The sequence below is a fragment of the Zalophus californianus genome, chromosome 11 (assembly GCF_009762305.2).
Source record: "Zalophus californianus isolate mZalCal1 chromosome 11, mZalCal1.pri.v2, whole genome shotgun sequence".
In the NCBI taxonomy this organism is placed as follows: Eukaryota; Metazoa; Chordata; class Mammalia; order Carnivora; family Otariidae; genus Zalophus; species Zalophus californianus.
Window position 1 is genome coordinate 63,344,942 of NC_045605.1, and position 20,948 is coordinate 63,365,889.

Below are 20,948 nucleotides of genomic sequence, written 5' to 3' on the forward strand. Positions count from 1 at the left end.
ACTGGTAATTTCAGACCACCAAGGTAATTTGGAAAAAAGATGTGTCTTGTGGAGTTTGTCCAGCCTGTAGAAAAATGTAGATTAAAACTGAGGCCCGGGCTGTCATGACTCCTGCCAGAGCTGGGGTCTGTGCCAGAGTCTGCGGTGTCCATGCCATCTGCTGCCCACAGGGATTTTAATCAGCTGAACTGAGCAACCAGTCCCTGGAGGCCTAGGCAAGGCAACAACCTAGCACTACAGCCAAAGGGGATTCAGGCCATACGCTGGGGAAGGTGTTGGACTGAGTCTCCAGGGCCCAGTCCTGCCCTGATTCTAGAATCCACTCCTGTGGTCTGAGGTGCCAAAGCTTTTTTCGGGTCTGTGGAACCCCGCCTTCGTGCTGAGCATAGGGAAATGCTTCGTGTCCTTAGCTGTTCACAAGACCCAAAGCAAGTGTCTTTGGTTGGGGCTGACCACTAGGGGGACCTCCACTCCAGGTCGCGGGGTTCAAGCGCGGCCAGACTCTACAGTGACTCCGAGCCTTCCAAACGGGTTGTTCAGAGACCGGGCCAACCTCAATTTGGACTGCATCGCACGGGTCCGGGGAGTCGGAATACCCAATGGGTTGCTGCTCTGAGTGCGCCTCTAATCGGTCTTTCTGTGGCTTCTCTCTCTTTGCAATTCTCGATACAAATTGCTTCTCTGCTTCCTCGTTTTCATTTCCTACGGCCGGGGAATGATGCTGAAAGGCTGGAGAAGCCCAGGGAACTGGCAGCACTACCGCCGAGACCCGCCCGTCGGTCTCCCCCGGGCCGGAAGGGTGCAGGCGGGGGAGGTGACAGGAGCGGGGCGGGGCGGGGCTCCCTGGGGGCGTGGCCTCCGGGAGGCGCGGCTTGTGGGCTCTGAACGCGTTCCAGGGGGTGGGGCCGCGGCTGGGTGGACGCGGCGAAGGCAGGTTCGAAGGGGCGGGGTTGACGAGGCCGGTCCCGGAGAAGAGGGAACCCGTGGCAGACGGGTCCTTGCGGGTCGCCGCGCTGCCCGAGAGGGAAGGGGAGTTGAGGGGCGGTCCCGGGGGAAGGAGGGTGGGAGCAAGCTTGGGCTCCGGGACGAGCCTCCCGTGGGTCCCGCCCCCGTCACGTGGGCTCCAGACCCGGCCGCGGCCGCTCCGTCCGCTGGTTGGTCCGTCAGTTGGTCGGTGGGTCAGTGGCCTGCAGCTCGTTTCCCGGCTCTCATGTTCGGAGGTGGGAGGGACACGGGAGCGTCCCGCGCACCTGAGCCGCCCGGAGAGGAGCCCCGCAGCCAGGTCAGTGGGCTCTCCCCACGCCCCAGGTCCCCTGCGCGTTCCGGACCGGGAGCCCCCGCGGGTGCATTGCCTGGGGAACCGAAAGCCCCCAGATTCAAGAACCACCCGAGGAGTGGGGGTCAGTGCCAATAAGGGCCCCGGAGCGTGTCCCAGGCACAAGGAAAGGGACCCTCCTCCCCTCTTCTCTGGCCAGAAGACTGGGAGAAGGGTATAACTCCCGTGGATTTGCTCCGAATTTCCACCCAACCCTGCCCGGGATCTACGGACAATCCGCGCGCCCCAGCAGGTGCCAGCATGGCCCTGGAGATGCGCAGGATGGTCAGTCACCTCAGTTCTGTGCGGTATGTCACCGAAGCACCCGCGTAATCTAGAGAGCCCACGGTGGTCGGGCGGTTTAGGGTCTGTTTGCCCAAACATCTCTGTTCGGGTGTGTTCAGATGCAACGCCTTGACTGAGACCAACTCTGTAATTGCGAAAACGCAACATGCCTATCAAAATCTCAAGCCACTGCGTCCCAGTAGACTGCCAAAGGGGGAAGGTGCTACTTGAAAGTGGGCTCCTCCTCTCCCTCATGACATCCCAACTCCAGACCTGCAGTTTTTCTTCAAATGAAAATAAGATTATATGTTGAAAAGGTAGAATTTCCAAAGTTTGCAGGGGATTTAAACAGGCATTCTAGCTAGTCTTTAATCCTCTTAAAAAACAGACCCAGAGTATTGTATTTTTACTTCTAGAGCAGCTGGTTATGTCGTATAGATCCGTCCCCCTTGCCATATTTCTAGGTCTACCTCCTATCTTTCTCTTCATCTGTCTCTTTCCTTTCCAAGTTCCTTAATTGATTATAATACAAACCTGAAGTGTTTCCGAAGTTTATGTTGCATTTTGTGAAGTTAAATGCCCAACTGAAGAAAGGTAGTTGGCTGTGCACAAAATTCATCTTCAGTATGTTCAGTCTTTGATTATTATTTGAATATAGAAAACACAAAATATTATTTAATTTAGAGATTGTTTCTCTTTAGGGCTTGAGAGGCAGCCATTAATATTCTGCTTAAATTCATATTTAAACGACCTTGAAATGGGAAATGAGAGAGATTAATGAATTTTTCACTTACTGCATTCATCCATGATTTTATCAATACATTTATTATTATTATTCTTACTTAGAGATTTGATGATGTGCCAGCTATTAGCTTATTGCTACTGGACAAACTGAGAATCATGATCTCTACTGGGGTAGCTAACGGCAGGTGTGCTGGCTTTAAGACTGAGCAGAATGGGATAAATGCCACAAGAGAGGGAAGAACAAAGAGTTGTGGGAATTCCTATCTTTTTTTTTTTTAAGATTTTATTTATTTGAGAGAGAGAACGAGAATGGGGGGGCAGCAGAGGGAGAGGGAGAAGCGGGCTCCCCACTGAGCATGGAGCCCAATATGGGACTCGATCCCAGTCATGACCTGAGCCGAAGGCAGATGCTTAACTGACTGAGCCACTAGGTGCCCCGGGGATTCCTGTCTTTCATCTGAGTAGGGAAGATATGGGATAATTTCAAGAAGCAGATGACTTGTGTGATGGATCTCAGAGGATTTCTCCTGGGTGTCTCCAGGCAGAGGTGGGTAGAGCGTGGCCTGGGCTGAGAGCTGTGTAGGCAGGCAAGCACCAGCTAACCGTGAGAAGTGGCAAGTGGTCCAACTGGGTTCCCAGGGCAGGTGCTAGACAGTAAAGTTGGTGACAAGGATGAAGCATGGCCCCAATGGGCCATGAAGGTCAGGTGCAGAAGTCTGGAATAATTGGAAAGCATGGGAGCCAATGACAGGTTTTTAAGCAAGGGACTGACTGATGGTTCGGTGAGCTTCTCAAAGTCCGGGACTTTGGCCGTTGACCATCCCAACCCCTGGCCTGATACGGAGAAAATCCAGCAAATATTTGTGGAATGAATGATCAGGCAACACGGTAGAGCTGAGCTTCTCAACCTTTAACAAGCTTAAGAGTCACGAGGTGGGTCTTGTTCAAATGCAGATTCTGATTCCTGGGTCAGCAGGGGATCTGACCTGGATTTCTAACAAGTTCTAGGGTGGTGCCCTTCACTATCTCTGGCAAGGATTGAGGGCCATAGTTTGCAAACCTGGGGAGCTTTTAAACTATTTGGAATGAAGTGGGGTCTGGGATGGTGTTTCCAGGATGGTGTCCCAGGTTCCCCCAGGTGATTCTGGTGAAGGCCAAGGTGGGACCTGCTCAAGCGCACTGGGGCAGTGCTGTGGGAAGGAGTGAGCGGAGGGGCCAGTTAGGACAGTGCCGGCCGATCAGGATAGAAGTAGGGATGCCTTATATTGGGCCTGAAAGAGTGGGACAGGTAGGAGAGACTCTAGAGATCGAACCTACGGGCCAGGGGTTCAGGGAGTGCTGGTATCTGTCTTTAGACTGGATAGCTTCCAGAGTGAGGGGGGGAAACGATTCTGAGAGAATTACGCTTTGGGGAGGAATGGCATGCCCTTCAGGCTGTAACATTTGATGTAAAATTTGGAAGTTGGTTTTGACGTGGCCATTGAAAAAAATTTTTTTCCTGAAATACAAATCTGTTCATGATGCTTCCCTGCTCTAAATCCTCTGGTGGATCCCCTCTTGTAAAATATGAGAAGGAAAAGCTAATATGAATGCAACTAATGAGACCTCTAAACATTTATTAAATTCCCAGACTGCACCCTAATGAGACCTCTAAACATTTATTAAATTCCCAGACTGCACCCCCATTCAAGAAGTGACCCTCGGGGGGTGGGGTGACGTTGTCACCACTTGGTGTGGGCACAACTAGACTGCAACTTTTGGCAGCTTTGTGTGGTCCTGAGTCACTGTTTTTCCTGCTTCCTCCTTAGAACAGTTCCACTTTATGTTTCCGGGCATCATTGGTTTCAGTCCTTGATGGCACCTCCGGGTCTCTGTTTTCCAAGAATCCACAGGTGGTCTCAGAAGGGTGGGCTGTATCCCTTCTAGGCTCTGAAAGCCAGGTCTTATTCGCCCTTGGGGATCTTCACGACCTCCATTCTTATCTCTGACATGCTCAGTAAATAATCTAGGAGATGCTGTCCTAGAGCAATCTGTTTAGCTTCAGACCCAGATCTCCTCGTAGCCTTGCGATTTTCCAGGGCGCTGCTAACTCTCAGCTTTGTCTTCAGGAAACGTATGACTTCTACTTAGTGCTCCTAGGTAATTCTTACTTTGGGGCTCCTCTCTAATTCCTGCTTTCATTTCCTCTGGGGCTCCTCTCTAATTCTTGCTTTCATTTCCTCTGTCACATCCACATTATGCACACACAGAGCCAACCCTTCCTTCTGCACCATGCTCTTAATCACCATGTTCCACGTGGTGCAGACATCTTGGCCCGGTAATAGATCTGTGGATGGAAGGTCTACACAAGGTGGGATAGGATTGCCTCCTTGATAGGATAAAGTGTAGCATCCTTCTTTGGCACTGAAGGCCCTGCAAAGCCTGGCAGTAACATAGCTCACAGCTGCATCTCCACTGTTCCCCAGACTGAGTAGCTCACCAGTTTCTATCTTAATGCGCCTCTCTGTCTTTGCATGCGCAACGTGCTCTTCCCGGAAAGCTCTTTCGTCCACTCGGCAAGATGAATGAACTCTTATTATTAGGATGCAGATCAGACTCCTTGAAACCCCTCTCCTCCTCCCACCTCTAAGTCACTTTGACTCTCTGGCATATATATATATATATATATATATATATATATATATATATATATATATATATATATATACCATCGAATAGAGAACGCAGCTGTGGTACTTAGGCACTTTATTTGCATGTCTCTGTCTACACCCGCTCCAGACCCTGAGCTGCTCCGGGCCTGCATCAGCCTTTGGGCGCAACCCTACACTTAGCAGATGCGCAGGAAAGAGTTGGTGGTAAACATGGGCCCTGAGCTGGCTGGTTTTGCAATGTTTGCCCCGGTAAAGGGGCAAAGGGGTAGGCTGTTTTGCACTGGAGATGAGGGAAGAAACAAGAACAGAACCTGAAAGACTGGGACAAGCCCAATGAGGAGTGGCCCACTTGGCTAGAGTCAGAGGGTGGGGTGGGGAGGGAACACAGGGAGAGGTGAGACGGGAGTCTTCGGCTGGGGCGAGGCCATGGAAGGCCTTGAACACTGCGGCTAAGGAATTGAAATTTTATTCCCGTGACATTGAAGGTCTTTGAGTGTGGAAGAGACATGGTGAAATCTCTGCTTTCAGGATGATCCCGGACTGGGAAGGGCAGGTTGGAGGGACAGGGAGCAACCTCCCGTGAGAATATGCTATTGGAATAGCCCATCAAGGTAGCTTAGGATGTAAATCAAGGCAGTGGTGGTAGAGATGGAGAGGGAGTGATCCCCTGCAGGATTGGGTGACTGACTGGATTGGAGGGAGAGGGAAAGGCAACAAACGGGACACTGACACGTGGTGCTAGTGTGCTGGGAGAAGAACGAGCCACTGTTAGCAGCATGGGAGCACGGGGGGAAGTGAGGATGGTTCCTTCTGGTGCTGGGAGAAGAACGAGCCACTGTTAGCAGCTTGGGAGCACGGGGGGAAGTGAGGATGGTTCCTTCTGGAATCAGAAGAGAGCCTTGGGTACTTTCTTGCATCATATACAGAGACACATATCACACACACACACGGAGGGTGAAGCTACCCAAAGGAACCTATCTAGGGTCACCCGCTGCTGGGGGCAGAGCCCAGGCCTCCTGGCCCTCTGGCCCGGGGCTCTATCCTTTGGAGCACAGTGAGTTGGCCAGAGAAGAGCTGCCAAAAGGTCCAGATGGAGATTCCATTAGGCAATGAAAAATGGGAAAGAGACCAGGTTTGGGGTGAATTCAGTCTGCAGCTAAGACTGGAATCTTACAGGTCAAGGACTCGGAAGGGAAGTATCTGCTGGTAGACAATGCCAATGTGGGTGTGAAGGCTCCTGAGTCCTTTCTGTCCTGTGGTCTAGCTCTTTGTGGGCTGATGGGAAGCAGGGAGTGCTTTATGGTATGGACACTCACACTTGTTAGTGCTCAGTGTGGGTACGTGTATATTAAATGGTTTTTCTGGGCGTACAACCACCCCTCTCTCAGTTCTCCAGAAGGATGAAGTCTAAGACCCAAACACTTTTCCCCCGTGGCAAACTTTAGGGACCCATCCAGTCAGTCAGAAGAAGTTGCCTGTGGAGTGGTGGAGTGGTGGGTGGCTGGTGGGGGCTCCAAGCAGAGGCCTGTGTTTAAGGCCTGTGTCAGGGATCCAGATGGTTGGGGGAGGGCCCTAGCTGTCGGGTTTGGAGAGAGGACCTTATCTAGAATCTGCATTGCTGCCTGGAGACTCAGTGGCCCTGAAGCTGGATTTCCTCTCCTCCTCACCTCTCCCTTCCACACCTTTCTGCCTGGCCGCGCTCCTTCACCTCCAGCCTCCCAGGGCAGGTCCTGCCTTTGCCATGGCACAGTGGTCACCTTCGTTTGCTGAGGCAGAGCTGGGTTAATGCATGTGAAACGTTTAGATTATTGCCAGGCGTGTGGTAATTGCCAAAGGAAAACGAAGACAAGGAATGCTGGGAATCTACTTTGAGGGAAAACTTGTCAAGCCTCACGCGTCTCTTTCAAACTATGTAGCTGGATCTGGGAAGTTTCTGCCTTGCTTTGAGTTTTTGTTTTTGTGGCTCTTTATTTATTTACTTATTTATTTTTACTGATACAAAAATGTGTGCAGAGCCTGCTCATCCATGGTAAAGAATCAAGGACAGCTAGAGATTGCAGATTTGAGATTTGGGGTGTCCATGTCTCAGGAATGACTAATGCAGAGGTGAGTGGGTGGAGGGCCTCTGACAAATCTCCAGGAACAGCTTGTTAACCCAGGTGAGGCTACGGGGAATCGATTGTAGCCTGGCCTCTCCCCCGGCCGGTAGCTGCTGAGCCGGTCCCAGGTGGCTCTGCTGTGGGTACATCTGTTTCCTCCTAGTGATGAGGAGAGGCAGAGGGAAGGGTTGCTCCAAATCCCGGGCTTGCTGTCTGCCTGCTTAGGGTTAGCCAGTGCTTGCTGGTTGCTGGGAGTGTGCTCAGTGCGCAGAGTCAGAACTCCTGCCCTGACTGTCCGGCGAGCACATGAATCCACAGTGACTTGTGTACCTGGTTGGAATGGACCAGTCACATGTAGCTGGGCTGCTCTGCTGGGCAGGGACCGCTCTGACTGGGAGGGTCACTGCTGTGACTGCACTCGTATCCCGAGAGGTCTTGGCAAACGTCTGCAGCCTGCTTCTGGCACAAAAGCCCACAAGACCCTGCCGCAAGGACCTCCTGAGGCCGACAGACCGTGCGTGCGTGCGTGCGTGCTCGTGCGTGTGTGTGTGCGCGCGCACGAGAGAGGAAAGAAAAAGAAAGAAAAGAAAAAAAGAGAAATGAGAAAAGAAAGAGAAAGGGAAGGGGCGGGGGAGAGGTAGTTGTTGTGACACTTGTGACAACAAGAGGCCTGTTGTCGGGATTGGGGAAAAGAGAAGGGCAGAGCCACAGCTCGGGCAGAGCCACAGCTCAGGCCGAACAGCAATAATGAGCTACCTTTCTTTCCTGCCTGTGCACGTGACACCTGCTGTCTCTTCACGGGCAGCGCTTTCCTTCCCCAGGACAAGGCGTCGTTCCCCCTGACTCAGGTTTGGTCACGAATAGCTAGCTGGACACTGCACGGCTTCATGAAGGCACCAAAGGTGTAGGTAGACTGGGCCCCCAGAAGGCTGCGTCCAGAGAGAGGATGGGGGAGCTCTTCCCGCTTTGGTGGGTTTCACAAAGGGCTTGTGTTGCGAGGTAGGTGATATTATTCCCATCTTATGGGAGGGAAATAGGTGCCAGAAAACTCGATTTTTTTTTTAATTTTTTTATTGTTATGTTCGATTTTTTTTTTTTAAAGACTCCCAAGTATTCGATTTAATTTATTGTCCAAATTGGGATACTTTTGAGAGTGAAAGGAGGCAGACAAATGCTGAGCTGTGTGGGGTCCCGGGGTGACGACTGTTTTGGGCCTACCAAGAGTGTGGTATCGAACTCCAGATTCAGTAAGCAACCAGGGCAGGTGGGAGGGGGCGGGGGGGGGGATCAGGGAGAGAGGGCTGCAGTCTGAGGAAGGGAGAAGTTAGAATTTGAATTTGGGCAGGAAAGGCAGCTTGTATTAATTCTACATTTTACCAAAGCAAAAGAATCGTTCTTGGCTCTGACACCTGACCTTGACGGGATGTCATGAAAAAGTTTTATTACATAAGCTCTTCTGTGACCAGCCAAGACATCTGGTTCTTCGATGCAATGCACTCACCCGGTAACAACAACAACCATCCGGTGTGTCCGTCTAGGTTTTCGCTGTGCCAACTCACTGGAGCTGCACAATGCCTCAGGCAGGGATTATTGTCCTGCTTCTGGAGATGAGGAAACAGACTCCTGGCCACTGCGCCTTCTCCCCCCTCTCCCACAACATGGCTCTGATGGGGAGGCTAGCTCTACCGTATGGACTTTGAACCAGACTGCCTCCATTTCAAGTCCACTCTACACGGATTTGCTGTTGCTACTCTGAGCATTAAGTTCCTCATCTGTTCAATGGGAACAATGATAAGCCTATTTCATTTGGTTCTGGTGAAGATTCAATGAGATGATGCACATAGAGTGTTGATTGCGGTGCTTGGCATATCCGAAGTAGTCAGCAAATGGGATTGTTATCATATGTCTTCTTCTCAGGAAGCCTGGGGGGGCGGAGGGGAAAGAGTGACTTAACATCATCTAGAGGGCTTATTCTGAAATCTCAGGGGGAAGGAGCATTCTCTGGGCCAGGTGTGACATGAAAGGACAGCCACGGTGAAGGTGAAGTCCAAGAGGCAGAAGTGCATGGCCAGTGGGAAACAGCCTGGGTTCAGATGGCTGGTCACCAATGTACAACACAAAGGCAGCAGAGAAAGCTGAGAACCCAAGCCAGCTCGATGAGTTGTGGTGGGGCAAGTGCAAAGTCCTGTCTGTAGGCTCCAAAAATCAGTGGTGTGGGTTTCCTACCTGACCGTGTGGAAGAGCCCATATAAGTCAGCCTGGTTGCATTAATAGAAGTCCTGGCTTTAGACCTTGCTAGAAGATCGTCCCTCTTTTTTCTGCACTGGCCAAGACTGGACACACCGCACTCTGGGAGCAGGTGGAAGAGGGATGCTTAGTGCTACAAAGCTGGAGTCTGTGTCCCGCAAACTTTGAAAGGACCTAAGGACTGACAGGAAGACACTGGGGCTGTGCTCGTGATTTTCAGGTTGGGGCGGGAGCCATCTTGTTCTGTGTTGCTCAGAGGGTAGGGTTGGGGGTCCATGGTGGGGATGGGAGAGGGAATTAAAGAGGAGGCAGATTTCAGCTTGATACAAGAAGTTCTGCTTAACTCAAGCTTAACTCAAGCTTATCTCAAGGGCAAGGCAGCTGTCTCAGAGCTTGTGTTGAAGTCTAACTGAAGAGGGTCTTGTCCAAGCTGTGTTCACTAGAGAGAAGTTTGCGAAACTGTGGGGGAGGCAGGATTTGCTGAGAGGTCCACCTAAAAATGCGGGAGGATTGTGGAGAAGGTTGGCTTCCGAGGTGGAATGAAGGCAGGAGGCCGGGAAGGGTGGTGCCAAAGCTGTGCAGGAGCTTCTCTGTCCCAAGTCAGCAGGCGGAAGTCCTGCTCGGTAACAGACCGGGAGAGAGGAAGGGCTTGGAGGATATGGCTTTGTGGCCTGAAACACTGAGGCCTGTGATCCCAAAGAAGTGATTATACTCTGTATATTCTCTGCGCTGGCCTGCGTTGGCTCAGCCACCTCACTGGGGCTTGAAGGCTCTTACAGACTCATGGCCATCCCTCGAAGATTTCAAGAACACCGTATCCTGGTGTCTGAAGAACCAGGCGTGTGGCCTGAGGCCCTGGGCTTGCAGCGTCAGAGAGGGGATGGTGGATATAGGAGAGAGCCATCCAGGAAGGCAGTGGGTACGACACTGGGAAGGCTGACTGTCTGTCTGCAGCCTGGGCCACAGAGCCAGTTTCCAGCCCCAAGATTTGCCCGGGAAGGGCTGTGGGCAGCGGGGCCTTATTCACGTAGGCTGAGGCTTTGGGTGGGGTGCATGGATGGAGGATGGAGAGTGCTGTGGTTAAGCAACGTGGATGCCTGAGGGGCACACTATCCTGGCCTGGGTGGCAGGGAGGGAGGCCATGGAGGCCCTCAAGTCAGAACCGGCCCACTGGATCTAGGGCAACTTCCCCTTTTAGGAACAGTGGTAGAGCATAATTCTAAGTGCTCTGGAGCTAGAAGACTCATGACCTCATTTATTATTTCAGTCACTGAATGATTTTTGACCATCCTCTGTGCTGAGGACTGTGATGGCGGGAACCTGAAATGAGTAAGACATGTCCCCTGCTTGGATCGAACGTAAGGATTGTACCCCTTCCTCAAAATAGGTAGTACTAACCACAGAGAGAACACAGTGAACATTCAGAGAAGGAAGAGGTTGGGGCACTTGGCTTGCTGAGGAGGTGGCGTTTGAGATGTGTCTTGAAGGAAACACAGGGACCAGAGACACCCCTTTCTCTGGGTCCAGGGCATTTCTAGCAGAGGGGACAGCGATGGACAAAGAAAGGCATGGGGATGGTAAATTAAGGGGCATATGTGGACAACAGCCAGTGGTTTGGTTTGGCTAGAACCGAGGAGTGGGGTTATATAGGGAACCGGGGATTGGAAATGATCATTTATTAGTCCCCACCGAGGAGGAAAATGACTCAAGAAAAGTGACTTTTCCCAAGGTTCTCCAGCTGGCAAGAGGCTGAAATAAGACTTACCCTGATCCTCAAGCCCATGTTTTTTCCATTCTATCTTGCCACCATGTTGAAAGGTCAGATTTCAGAGTCTTAAGTTTACCTCGAAGATCAAGCCTTCATGCTGAGGCAGGAAGCCGGTCAGGCTGCACGTGTCAGATGACATTAACCTGTGAGAAGCACTTGGTGGACGTGACCAGATTGTTAAGGACACATAGTCAGCCCCAGGAAATGTATACATGCACACAGAGAGACATATTTGGAAGTAAATCTCTAAAATAGTAGGAGGTTGCATAGTTGTTCATGATGTCATAGAAACTGTTAATTCCCAAGCACTATAGGCAATTGCTGATTCCCTGGCTGAATTCTACCCACTCAATAAAGTATATTAGAATGGGGCAAGATAACCTGGAATCTTCTCTTAATTTACACAAAAAGCTTCTTGGCTTTAGCTACTTTGTCATTAGTAACGAGTTGCTTACAACCCACCTCATCTGTTGGGGACCCCAGAGTGTCAGCAATAAATGGATGTTAAGCAAGATGGTGCTCTGGAGTGGGTCAGAAGGGTGGGGTGAGGGATAGGAGTCAGAAAAGCCTCCACAGGAACCCAGGTGGGGATGTGGGTGGAGAGGAGGGGCCAGCGCAGCTCAGTAAGCGGGCTGGGAGCCTGCCCGTGCAGGAGTGGGGAGTGGGGGCTGGGTGCTGCGTGAAAGGAGAGCATTGTTTCCACCAAGCATGTTCAGGCTCTGAGCAGGTGGGTGCTGGTGGTGGCTGCCCGCTGAAGTTGGGGTTTTACCTTATTTTGTGTGCTGTAGAGCCAGCCAGTCCTTATCGCTGATCAGGTCTGCCCAGAGCCCCACCCCGTGTTCAGCGTGGCTGCCCCCACAGAGCTCAGATCCCAGATCTGGCCCTGGCAGCTACTCCCTGCTTCCTTAGGGTGGGCCTGGGGTCCTTTCGGCTGCCCAATGGGATGCTTCCCCTCAGACCAGAGACAGAGCCTGAGAAGACCACCTTAGGGAGGCTGGGGTGCCGATCAGGTAATATGTGGGCTGCAGTGAATTGGGATCTCGTGTTAACGGGGGACTGCAGGTGGGACAAAGCTCTCCCTCTGCATCCTGCCTGCGAATCAGGAGCCCTTTGACAACTGTTAAGAGCCGCTCCAGGGTCACAAATCCCGCCCTCAACTGTCATGGTTATGTGTATTTGAAAGAGAATTTTAAATAAATCTAGTGGCAGCCGAATGAGGGATGGCATTCATGAGAAGGGTTCTGCAGGCTCCATGAGACACACATCTTACTGCATCGCTGTGACCCGCCGTGTGTGGAAACCTTCCCCAAGGAACTCCGGGGGCAGTTGCCTGCTTGGCTGTAGGTGTCGCGTAAGAGTGGGATGTCCGCTGGGAGCAGTTGTGGGGCCTCTCTGGGTCACCGGTACAACTGGACCGTCTTCTGTTCAGGCCACCTCTGAGCTGAAGGGGCTCTCCCAGTGCCGGTGCCCAGGGCCAGGGACTTCCTGCTCCACGAACGTGGTCAGGCATGGCCCCTCCTGTCCCCAACCCCTGGAGCCCGGCTTCAGCTTTAGCCTCCATGTTTGGGGTCTCCCAGATCGTCTCCCAGCTCACAGCTCTCTGCCAGGTGCCTGCCCCCAAGTGGCGCACGAACAACATAAACCCTGTCTGCTCATTGTCCCTAAGTGGGATGCCTGGGCGCCCCTGCTGGAATGGCTGAGGAAGGCGCCAAGGGGCTGTAAGAGGAAGCACAAGATCCCTAGGAAACTTTCTGTTCGGGAAGAGCCAGGGGCCTGGACCTTCCTGTCAGATACTGCTAGAGAGACACTGAAGGCTCGGAGCAGGTGCACTGTGTGTGGAGCCCCAGGGCCTGCCACCTGGGGGGCTGGCTCCAAGGGATTTGGGAACTTCTCAAAGGGAGTCAATGTCATATATTTTCCCCCCCTCATCCCAGCAGTTGGAGCCTGATCAGGGGTCTTCTTGGCTAAATCCGTCTGCTGGAATAGTGCAGTTAGGGCCGTGTTCTCTAAGGGCGAGAGGCAGAGCTTTGCATATTTACCTGGCGGGGCACTGAGCCGACTGGTTTACTCTGTCCTCTCTCCTAACCCTCTGACCAGCCCAGTGAGGCAGGCATTATTATCTTTGTTACATAGTAACCCGAGAGGTTAATGTGTATTACCCAAGGTCAAAAACTAACCCAGCTGTAAGTAGCAGAGCCAGGATTTAAACCCAAGTCAGTCGGACTGCAAAGCTTGGACTCTTTCTACTGTCTCCTCCTCTCCTCAGGGGAAAGGAAAGGAGTGCAGGAGTTTAGGGTTCAGAACAGGAGTGGGTCGGGAGGGGGGACTCCTGTTGGTGCTGCCTTCCCCTGCTGCGGCCCCTTTCTATACCTTTCACCCAGAGTCTGAGGCCCTGCTCAGGTATCTCCCATGGGAGAATAGCCTTGCTTTGTGGACAAGAAGTACGAAAGATGGAGAGAGGCCCCCAGGAGCTATTGTAGATGCTCCCACTCCCCTGGGATCAGACTGACAGATGTCTAGGAGCAAAACCTCGTGGGCCCCCAGAGAGGGGAGACCGCATGCAGTGTAATTCTCTAGCCAACTTGTCTTTGGTCTGAGGGACTCTGTGTGCAAACGGGGGATTCCTGGATCACTTTTTTGGGGAAAGTCCCTGAATCACTCCGGCCTAAGTGCTGTCAGGGGAGGGAAGCAATCCTGGTGGCAAGTGTCTTGTGATGGGTGGGCTGAGCTCCCCCCCACCCCCACCACCACATCACATGCTGAGGTTGTTGAATTGGGTGGAAGAGAAGACGGCTGGACCCAGGGTGCTTGGTTCCTAAAATGTGGCTTGACAGCTAGCTGGTCAGGTTACGGCGTCAAGAAGGGTTTCCTTCTTGTAGCATACCAGCCTGGCCTTGCTAAATGGCCTTGCTCCCTGGGCATAACCCAACGCAGAGCTGACTTAAAGATGAAGGACAGTTAGAGACTATCCTTACCTGGATGTTGTTTAAGGTCTGAAGATGCAAAGCAAAGTCTTCCTTAGACGGAGAGGGAAGGGAACACCTCTGGATGAGAACAGAGCCCCACATCCCTGGACAGGAGGCCGCCCCGTTGCAGCAGGCTAGTGCGGCCGGGATCAGACTGGGGCATGTGCTAGCCCTCTAGGCCTGCCATAACAAAGCACCACAGATGGGCTGGGTGAGACAACAGAAATTTGTTTTCTCACAGTTCTGGAGACTAGAAGTCCAAGATCAAGGTGTCAGCAGGGTTGGTTTCTTCTGAGGCCTCTGTCTTAGGCTTGTAAATGGTCACCTCCCTGTGGCCTCACATGGTCTTTCCTCTGTACCCGTGTGTGTCCTTATAAGGATACCAGTCAGATTAGATTAGGGCCCACCTCAGTGACCTCATTTTAACTTAGCTATCTCTTACAGTGGGGAGCAAACTAGAGGCCAAGAAATTACTTCTAAATAGTCATAATCTAAGGTCCTGGGTGTTCGACTTCAACATAAAATTTGGGGAGGGGCATACAGTTTGGCCTATAACAGGATATTTCCCAGAACCCTCAGTGAACAAACCTCCATGTCCTGGTGAGGGATGGAGAGGTGCTCACTGCTGGTCCTGCCGAGGAACCAAGACAGGCAGGTAGACTCCAGCCAGCCAGTGTGGAGAAGCTTGACTGGCCTCGTCCAAAGGCTCAGCCCCACAGAGTCCAGACCAAGCAGTTCCCTGGTCGTCTGGGCTCTCTAGCAGCAGTGGGCTCTGTGTTCTGTTTTCATCTCGCTCCCATATGGCCTCAGCCCTCCAGGGAAGACAGAGCTGCTAATACCCTGCTAATACCTTCCAGCCCAGGCATGCAGAGGAAGCCCCCTTCTCCTCTGACAGAGGCAGGGGCCAGCCTCTTGTTGCCAGTGCACACAGCCTGACTTCAGGGAAATTCTTTGGTCTCCTACTGGTATGAACTTTTTTTTTTAATGCAAAAGGAAAACTGTTGCACTGATTCAAAATTAAACTGTTTAGCTTCTTAACAAGTGTTGAAATGAAGGTTCAAAACACAGAATAAATTCTGATTAATCCAATTAGTGTTTATCCAGAGACTGCCAAATTCTAGGGTCTGTGTTCCTCCCCAGGCAGTTTGGGATGTCATAGGAGGTAGCTGGCTACAGGCTCAAGTTATGTATGAGGCCCCTGAACATTCTAGATGATAGAGAAAACTCGCCAATTCAGATGTGGTTTTTTTTTTTTTTCTTGTTGCTTAGCATTCGAAAATAATAGAATAAGGAGAAATGCCTGGTTTTGTCATCTGTTAGGGGAAGTTACATCTTCCCGTTGTTCCTGTGGAAATAGACTTGCATTTGTCAATTGTCTCTTGCTCATGCCAGGGCCGACCATGGCCGGTCCTCCTTCAGCTCTGATTATCAGGCCGCAAAGAGAGGGGCCCCGTGTGGAGAGAGAGGGGGGAGAGGCTGCCGTGGACAGTCCCCCACCCTTATTCAGAAGATGGGCCAAGGTCTCTCTGTCTTGCATGCCCCTTCTCCCTTTGCTCTCCACTCAGTGCTTACACTTAACATTTTGTGTCAGCCAACATTTCCTGAGCGTCTGCCCGTGTCAGGCTCATTGCTGGGCTCTGAGGATTAAAAGGTGAATAGCACATACTCCTTGCTCTCAAGCATCTTAATTTAGAAGGGGAGACAGACATATCGAGGAATCGTATAACCAGAGCTGTAAGCGAGATGATAAAGGTGAGTACCAAGTATGGCAGAAGCAAAGGGAAGCACCCAGCACCTTCAGGCCCGGGGGGTAATGGTGTCAGGAAAGGCTTCCTTGGGTTGGTACATGTGGAGAAGGTCTTAGAATATGTGAGATTTGAAAATATAGCTGGAGAAAAGCATCCCAAACAGGAAACAGAGAGCACAGGGAAATCCTTCTGTATTTAGGGAGTAGGAAGTGGCTCAGGGGGGCTGAACTGAGAACATGGTGAGAAGTGCAGCTGGGAAGAGGACTTGGATGGCCGAGCTATGGAGTACAGCTTTGTTTCTGAAATAGTGGGGAGCCATGGAGAGTTTGGGAGCAGAGGAGTAATGCCATCGGCTTTACGAAACATATCCTGCCTGCTCTGGGAAAGATGGGTTGAGGGAGAGTCAGCCAGAAGTAGGAAGCCTAGAGGAGGCAGCTTTGGCAATCAGAGGGAGAGATGATGAGGGTCTGAACGAGGGTGGGCTGAGCATTTGGTCAGGTGGTAGGACCTTCAGAGAGCCTGAACGGCACTGTGGAAAGGGCAGCGTCTGTGTCACCAGGAATTTAGGTTCGAACCTCAGTTCCGGTTCTGTTGGTCCCCAGCAAGGTAAGGTGGAATCCCGTGCCCCCCTCTGGAAAAGCTCAGATCCCTAAGTGCTAGATTTAAAAGAAACAAACAACAACAAAAAGCCCCTTTATTATAAAAAAATTCAAACATACATAAAAGTAGAAGGGGGGGCATCGGGGTGGCTCAATCAGTTAAGCGGCTGCCTTCGGCTCAGGTCATGGTCCCAGGGTCCTGGGATCGAGTCCCACACCGGGCTCCCTGCTCAACGAGGAGTCTACTTCTCCCTCTCACTCTCCCTCTGTGCTCGCTCTCTCTTAAATAAATGGATAAAATCTTTAACAACAACAACAAAAAAAGTAGGAGGGACCGTGTAATGAATCAACTTACTCATCAACCAGCTTCAACAATAAGCCCTTGCTGGTTATATTTCTAGGGGATAATTTCTTTTAAAGATTTATTTATTTATTTATTTGAGAGTAAGAGCAAGCGAGCACATGAGTGGGAGGGGCAGAAGGAGAGAGAGAATCTCAGACTCCATGGTGAGCACAGAGCCTGCATTGGGGCTCGATCTCACCACCCTGAGATCACGACCTGAGCCAAAACCAAGAGTCAGACATTTAACCAACTGTGCCACCCAGGTGCCCTTGTAGGAGATAATTTTTGCAGTGAAGCTTTTTGAAAGCATTCAAGTGGAGGCTACATTGGAATCATTTCTCTGAGTCTATCATCAGGTAGAGGCACTGAAATGACTTGATGTCTGTTTGTTCCTCCTTGGAGGTGAAATTGTGTGCACACGCGTGTGTGTTCTCTGTTGTGAGAAGGGCAGTGAGGGCAGCTTTCTTTGTGTTCTGGGCTGAGGAAGCACATGGCCAGCAGTTCCTATCAGTGGGTAAGCTTCTGTCTGCCAGGGGGCAGGGGAGGTGTGGACATGGGAGAGAATGGAGGTGTGGACATCTGGGGAGGGCAGTCGGCAGGCAGGGTTGGACACCCTCGTTATCCACTCACTGAAGGATGCCTGTGGCCTGAGAGCCTGATTTGTGCTGACCAAACAGACAAGGCTAGTCTGTACACCAGAAACCAATGGACTCATTTACTTTGGCGGGCATCGTCCAGTGGCCACAGCACAAATACCTGTCCTCCCAGCCCACCCTCCTGGAGTTTCCCAAAGGTGGATTACAGGGTCTCCTGCAGGTTGCTGGGGAGCCGGGCTCCCAGAGAGAGGGCACCGGGTGGATGCTAGGGGTGTCCCCCCAAGCTGCTACGGGGCTTCAGATGGTGTGCCGGTCACCCGTGTGCCCTACAGACCAACACTGACCAGTCCTACGGCCACTGCCACTTCGTCCTTCACTGAGCGTGGCCCAGGTTGGTGGGCGTTTGGTAATTGTTTGTACTACATAAATGCCCTCTGGGTTTGGCACCAATTGAAAAATAAGACCAGGAGTCAGACGGACGGAGACTAAGATACCAGCTCTGGGGCTCATAAAGGTGTTGAGAGAGTGTGGCCGTAGAATTCCCAGTGTATCCCTTTCCCCAGTTAGCATATCCACCTGGGTCAGAGACCTAGATGACTGCCTCTTGCTGGGGACAAGCCACTTCCCTGTGGCAAGGTGACTCTGGAAAAAGAGTGGGAAGGGTGGGGCTGAGCCACAGGTGCTGGGTTCCTTCCCCCATTCCCTCCGTCAGATACTTAGCTGCCCCCCAGGAGGTGAGGTCCAAGAAAGAGAATGTCAGCCCCTATTGGATGTCTCCGTGGCAACATGAAACAATTCGAATGGAGGTGTAAGCATGGGTTTTGAGCCAGCAGAGGTGCTCTTGGACAGGTAGGGGTGGGGATGCTGTCTTGGAGAAAGGAGAATCACCTTGAAGAATGAGTTTTGATGGACAGAGACTGGAGGAGGGAATTTAGCTTGAGAGACAGCATGAAAAAGGCACAGCAAAAGGGAAATGCTCTCCTACGGCTGGAGTATCAAGAAGTCAGAAGAATGCAGTTGGAAGTGGCCAGGCTCAGTGAGGAAGGACTGCAGAGTGGTAAGAACTTGACCTTGGAGTCCACTGCCTGGGGTCAAACCCACCTCCATTGCTTCCAGGACGCGGGATTTGACCAGTCGCTTAACCTCTGCAAGCTTCAGGTTCCTTGTCTGTAAAATTTGGGTAACAACAGTTATGAATATGGAGGCATGAGACACCTATAAATGCTTAGCTCGGGGCAGAATGAATGTTTAAAAAAATGGCAGCCATTATTATTACCATCATGTGTCCAGGAGAGTTTGGGGTCAGCTAACGGATAGCCTTAGATGCCTGACTCATGGGTTTGGATTGCTGTGGGTGAGGCCAGGTATGGCTCAGATAAGAGGAGGCCTTCCAAGGCCAAGATTCTGATGACCTGGATACAGGCTGCGTGGCTGTGGCGGGAGGGGGGAGACGGAGCTCCCTGCCCGGAGCAATCCACAGGCACCTGTCTGCTATGGGAGGGTTGAGGAGGGTCACGAGGGGAATGCAGGGCGTGCAGGTCAAGCTGGCCAGGAGCTGCTCAAAGAGAGCAGGAGCACGCTCAGAGTTTCAGATCATGCTGGATCTCGGGGGCTGCTCAGAAATGGCCAGAAAGCTGATGAGCATTTGGATACTTTGGTCTAGAGCTTACAAAAGTAGGCTAGTGTTATGAGTGGTGAACATGGAGATGAAATATGGATTGTCCAGGGAGCAGAAAAACAGGAAGAGAGCTGAGCACGGAATCTGCCCGGAGGCAGTGAGTGGAGGCTGAGAAATAGGACATTTAGTGAAGGGGGAGGACCTGGAGGAACCCAGAGAGCATTTTGTCCCCAGTGCCCAAGGAGGAGAATATTGGAGGAGTTTGGGTGTGGATGAGACGCCAAGGAAAGCAATCCTCTGCTGCCTCTCACAGGAGTAAGAATGTACGTAGCTTCGGGGGGAGGAGCAGAGCAGGGCCCAGAGGTGATCTTGTGGCAGCAGGTACCAGAGAGAGCAGGAGGTGAGGGCTGTGGCAGTGAAGCCAAGGAGAAGCACGAGATGGTAGCCGAAGGAAGTGTTTTCGGAGAGCAGAGGCTTTAATATTTGTGTGGGTCAGGAGGAAGGAGTAGGAGAGGGGAGAGAGGCCAATTCAACTTTGAGAGGGAACCATGCAGAGGCTGGGCCTCAGTGGGGCTAGATTAGGGGAAGTCTGAGGAGGAGAGACGGGGAAGTGAGGGATTCTGTTTCTCACCAATGAAAGATGTGGTAGTGCGCTGAGGAGAGTCGGGTAGGAAGGACGCACCAGATTAAAGATCTGGGTGCACGAGGGTCTGGAGAAGCGGAGGTACCTGAACTTGCCTCCCCAGGCAGGGGGAGTTGGAGCGAGTCGTGATCCAGAGGTGCCTGTGAGCTGGGGAGGCGGCTGGAGGGAGGTCGGCGGGTGTCAGGGGATGGTCCTGTGTGCTGACTGCTGACATGCAGCAGGGCTGACAGGGCCTGCAGTAGAGGGGCCCCATCCTGCTGTCCAGAATAAGGGGGTGCTGGAAGGGGAAATGGAGTCAGAGCAGTGTGTGGGAGGGTTCCTGAGGGGGCCAGTGGAGGGGACGGTCTGCCATGGGCTGGTTCTTCTCAGGGAGAAGGTCCTTGCATCCTGCTGCATTATTGCTGGAAAAGGATGGGAAGCTTCCAGGCGGTGACTCCCATTGCCTGATGGGTAAAGGCCAAGTTCTAGGAGGGGTGAGGTGAGCGGAGGGACACCTCATAAACTGGTCCTAGCCTCATTTGCTCTCACTCTTTCCCGGTTCTCTGGTCACGCCTAGCTATATGCATACACGAGCGCATGCACGCACACACCTGCCCCCCAGCATACCTTAGGATATGTACACTCCTTACTCCTTTTGCATTTCTGCATGCTGCCTCTCTGAAGCTTTCTGGGGTCGCCCACACCACACTGGTCACTCCTTCCTCCCACTGCCTTGCCCTGAGCATGCTCCACTTCCCTCTCCCGGGAGTGCACTGGGTGCTGTGTTGGTGGGCACGTGTGTCTTTCTGGGATCACCGGAACCTCTATGGCACCAGGCATCCACCAGCTACCCTTTGACCATTCACCCGCTTGAGTGAGTGGCTGTCAGACCGAGCCTTACTGTCCATAACATGACTGGCAAATGCTTGGTTTGTGAAGCTCAGCTTCTCTTTGCAAGTAACCTCCATGTGAGCTTTTACATGTGACTTGCCTGTTGAGCTAGTGATGTTGTCAAGTTGACATTAGCACTGAGTTGCCATCCGAACTTAATTTTAGAGATGATGAGAATTTCAGGGAAATGATGTTTTTCTTCTCACAAAGGAGTACCACGATGACTTTAAAATTAAACCATTAATTTACACATTTCTGAAGTCGAAGTTGGTAAAAGCCAAAGTTTGTTGGCTCTGCCTTATGGATCCCAGATAGAGGCCCCGTTCTACAAGCAACCTTCACATTCTAATTGACATGGATGAGAGATGGAACCCAACCCTTGGTAGATCAGTAACATTCATCAATTTCCTCTTAGCATCTACTACAGGGTTTTACAGATAATGGGGAGCAAGTAGT

At 51.8% G+C, this 20,948-nt stretch overlaps 1 protein-coding gene across 5 annotated transcripts in view; it reads left to right on the plus strand.

Annotated features, from left to right (window-relative positions):
- Positions 1–1,032: 1,032 nt before the first annotated feature.
- Positions 1,033–20,948, plus strand: part of PPFIBP2 (PPFIA binding protein 2) — a 147,794-nt gene continuing 127,878 nt past the window's right edge. For 4 of the 5 annotated variants that reach the window (XM_027578984.2, XM_027578986.2, XM_027578987.2 and 1 more), the window contains exon 1: positions 1,033–1,282. In XM_027578984.2, coding sequence (XP_027434785.1) covers positions 1,211–1,282 — 72 coding nt within the window. In that variant the 5' untranslated portion in view covers positions 1,033–1,210. Of the gene's footprint in view, positions 1,283–10,608; positions 10,700–20,948 lie in introns of all 5 variants that reach the window. The other variant, XM_027578988.2, reaches the window with a different exon arrangement.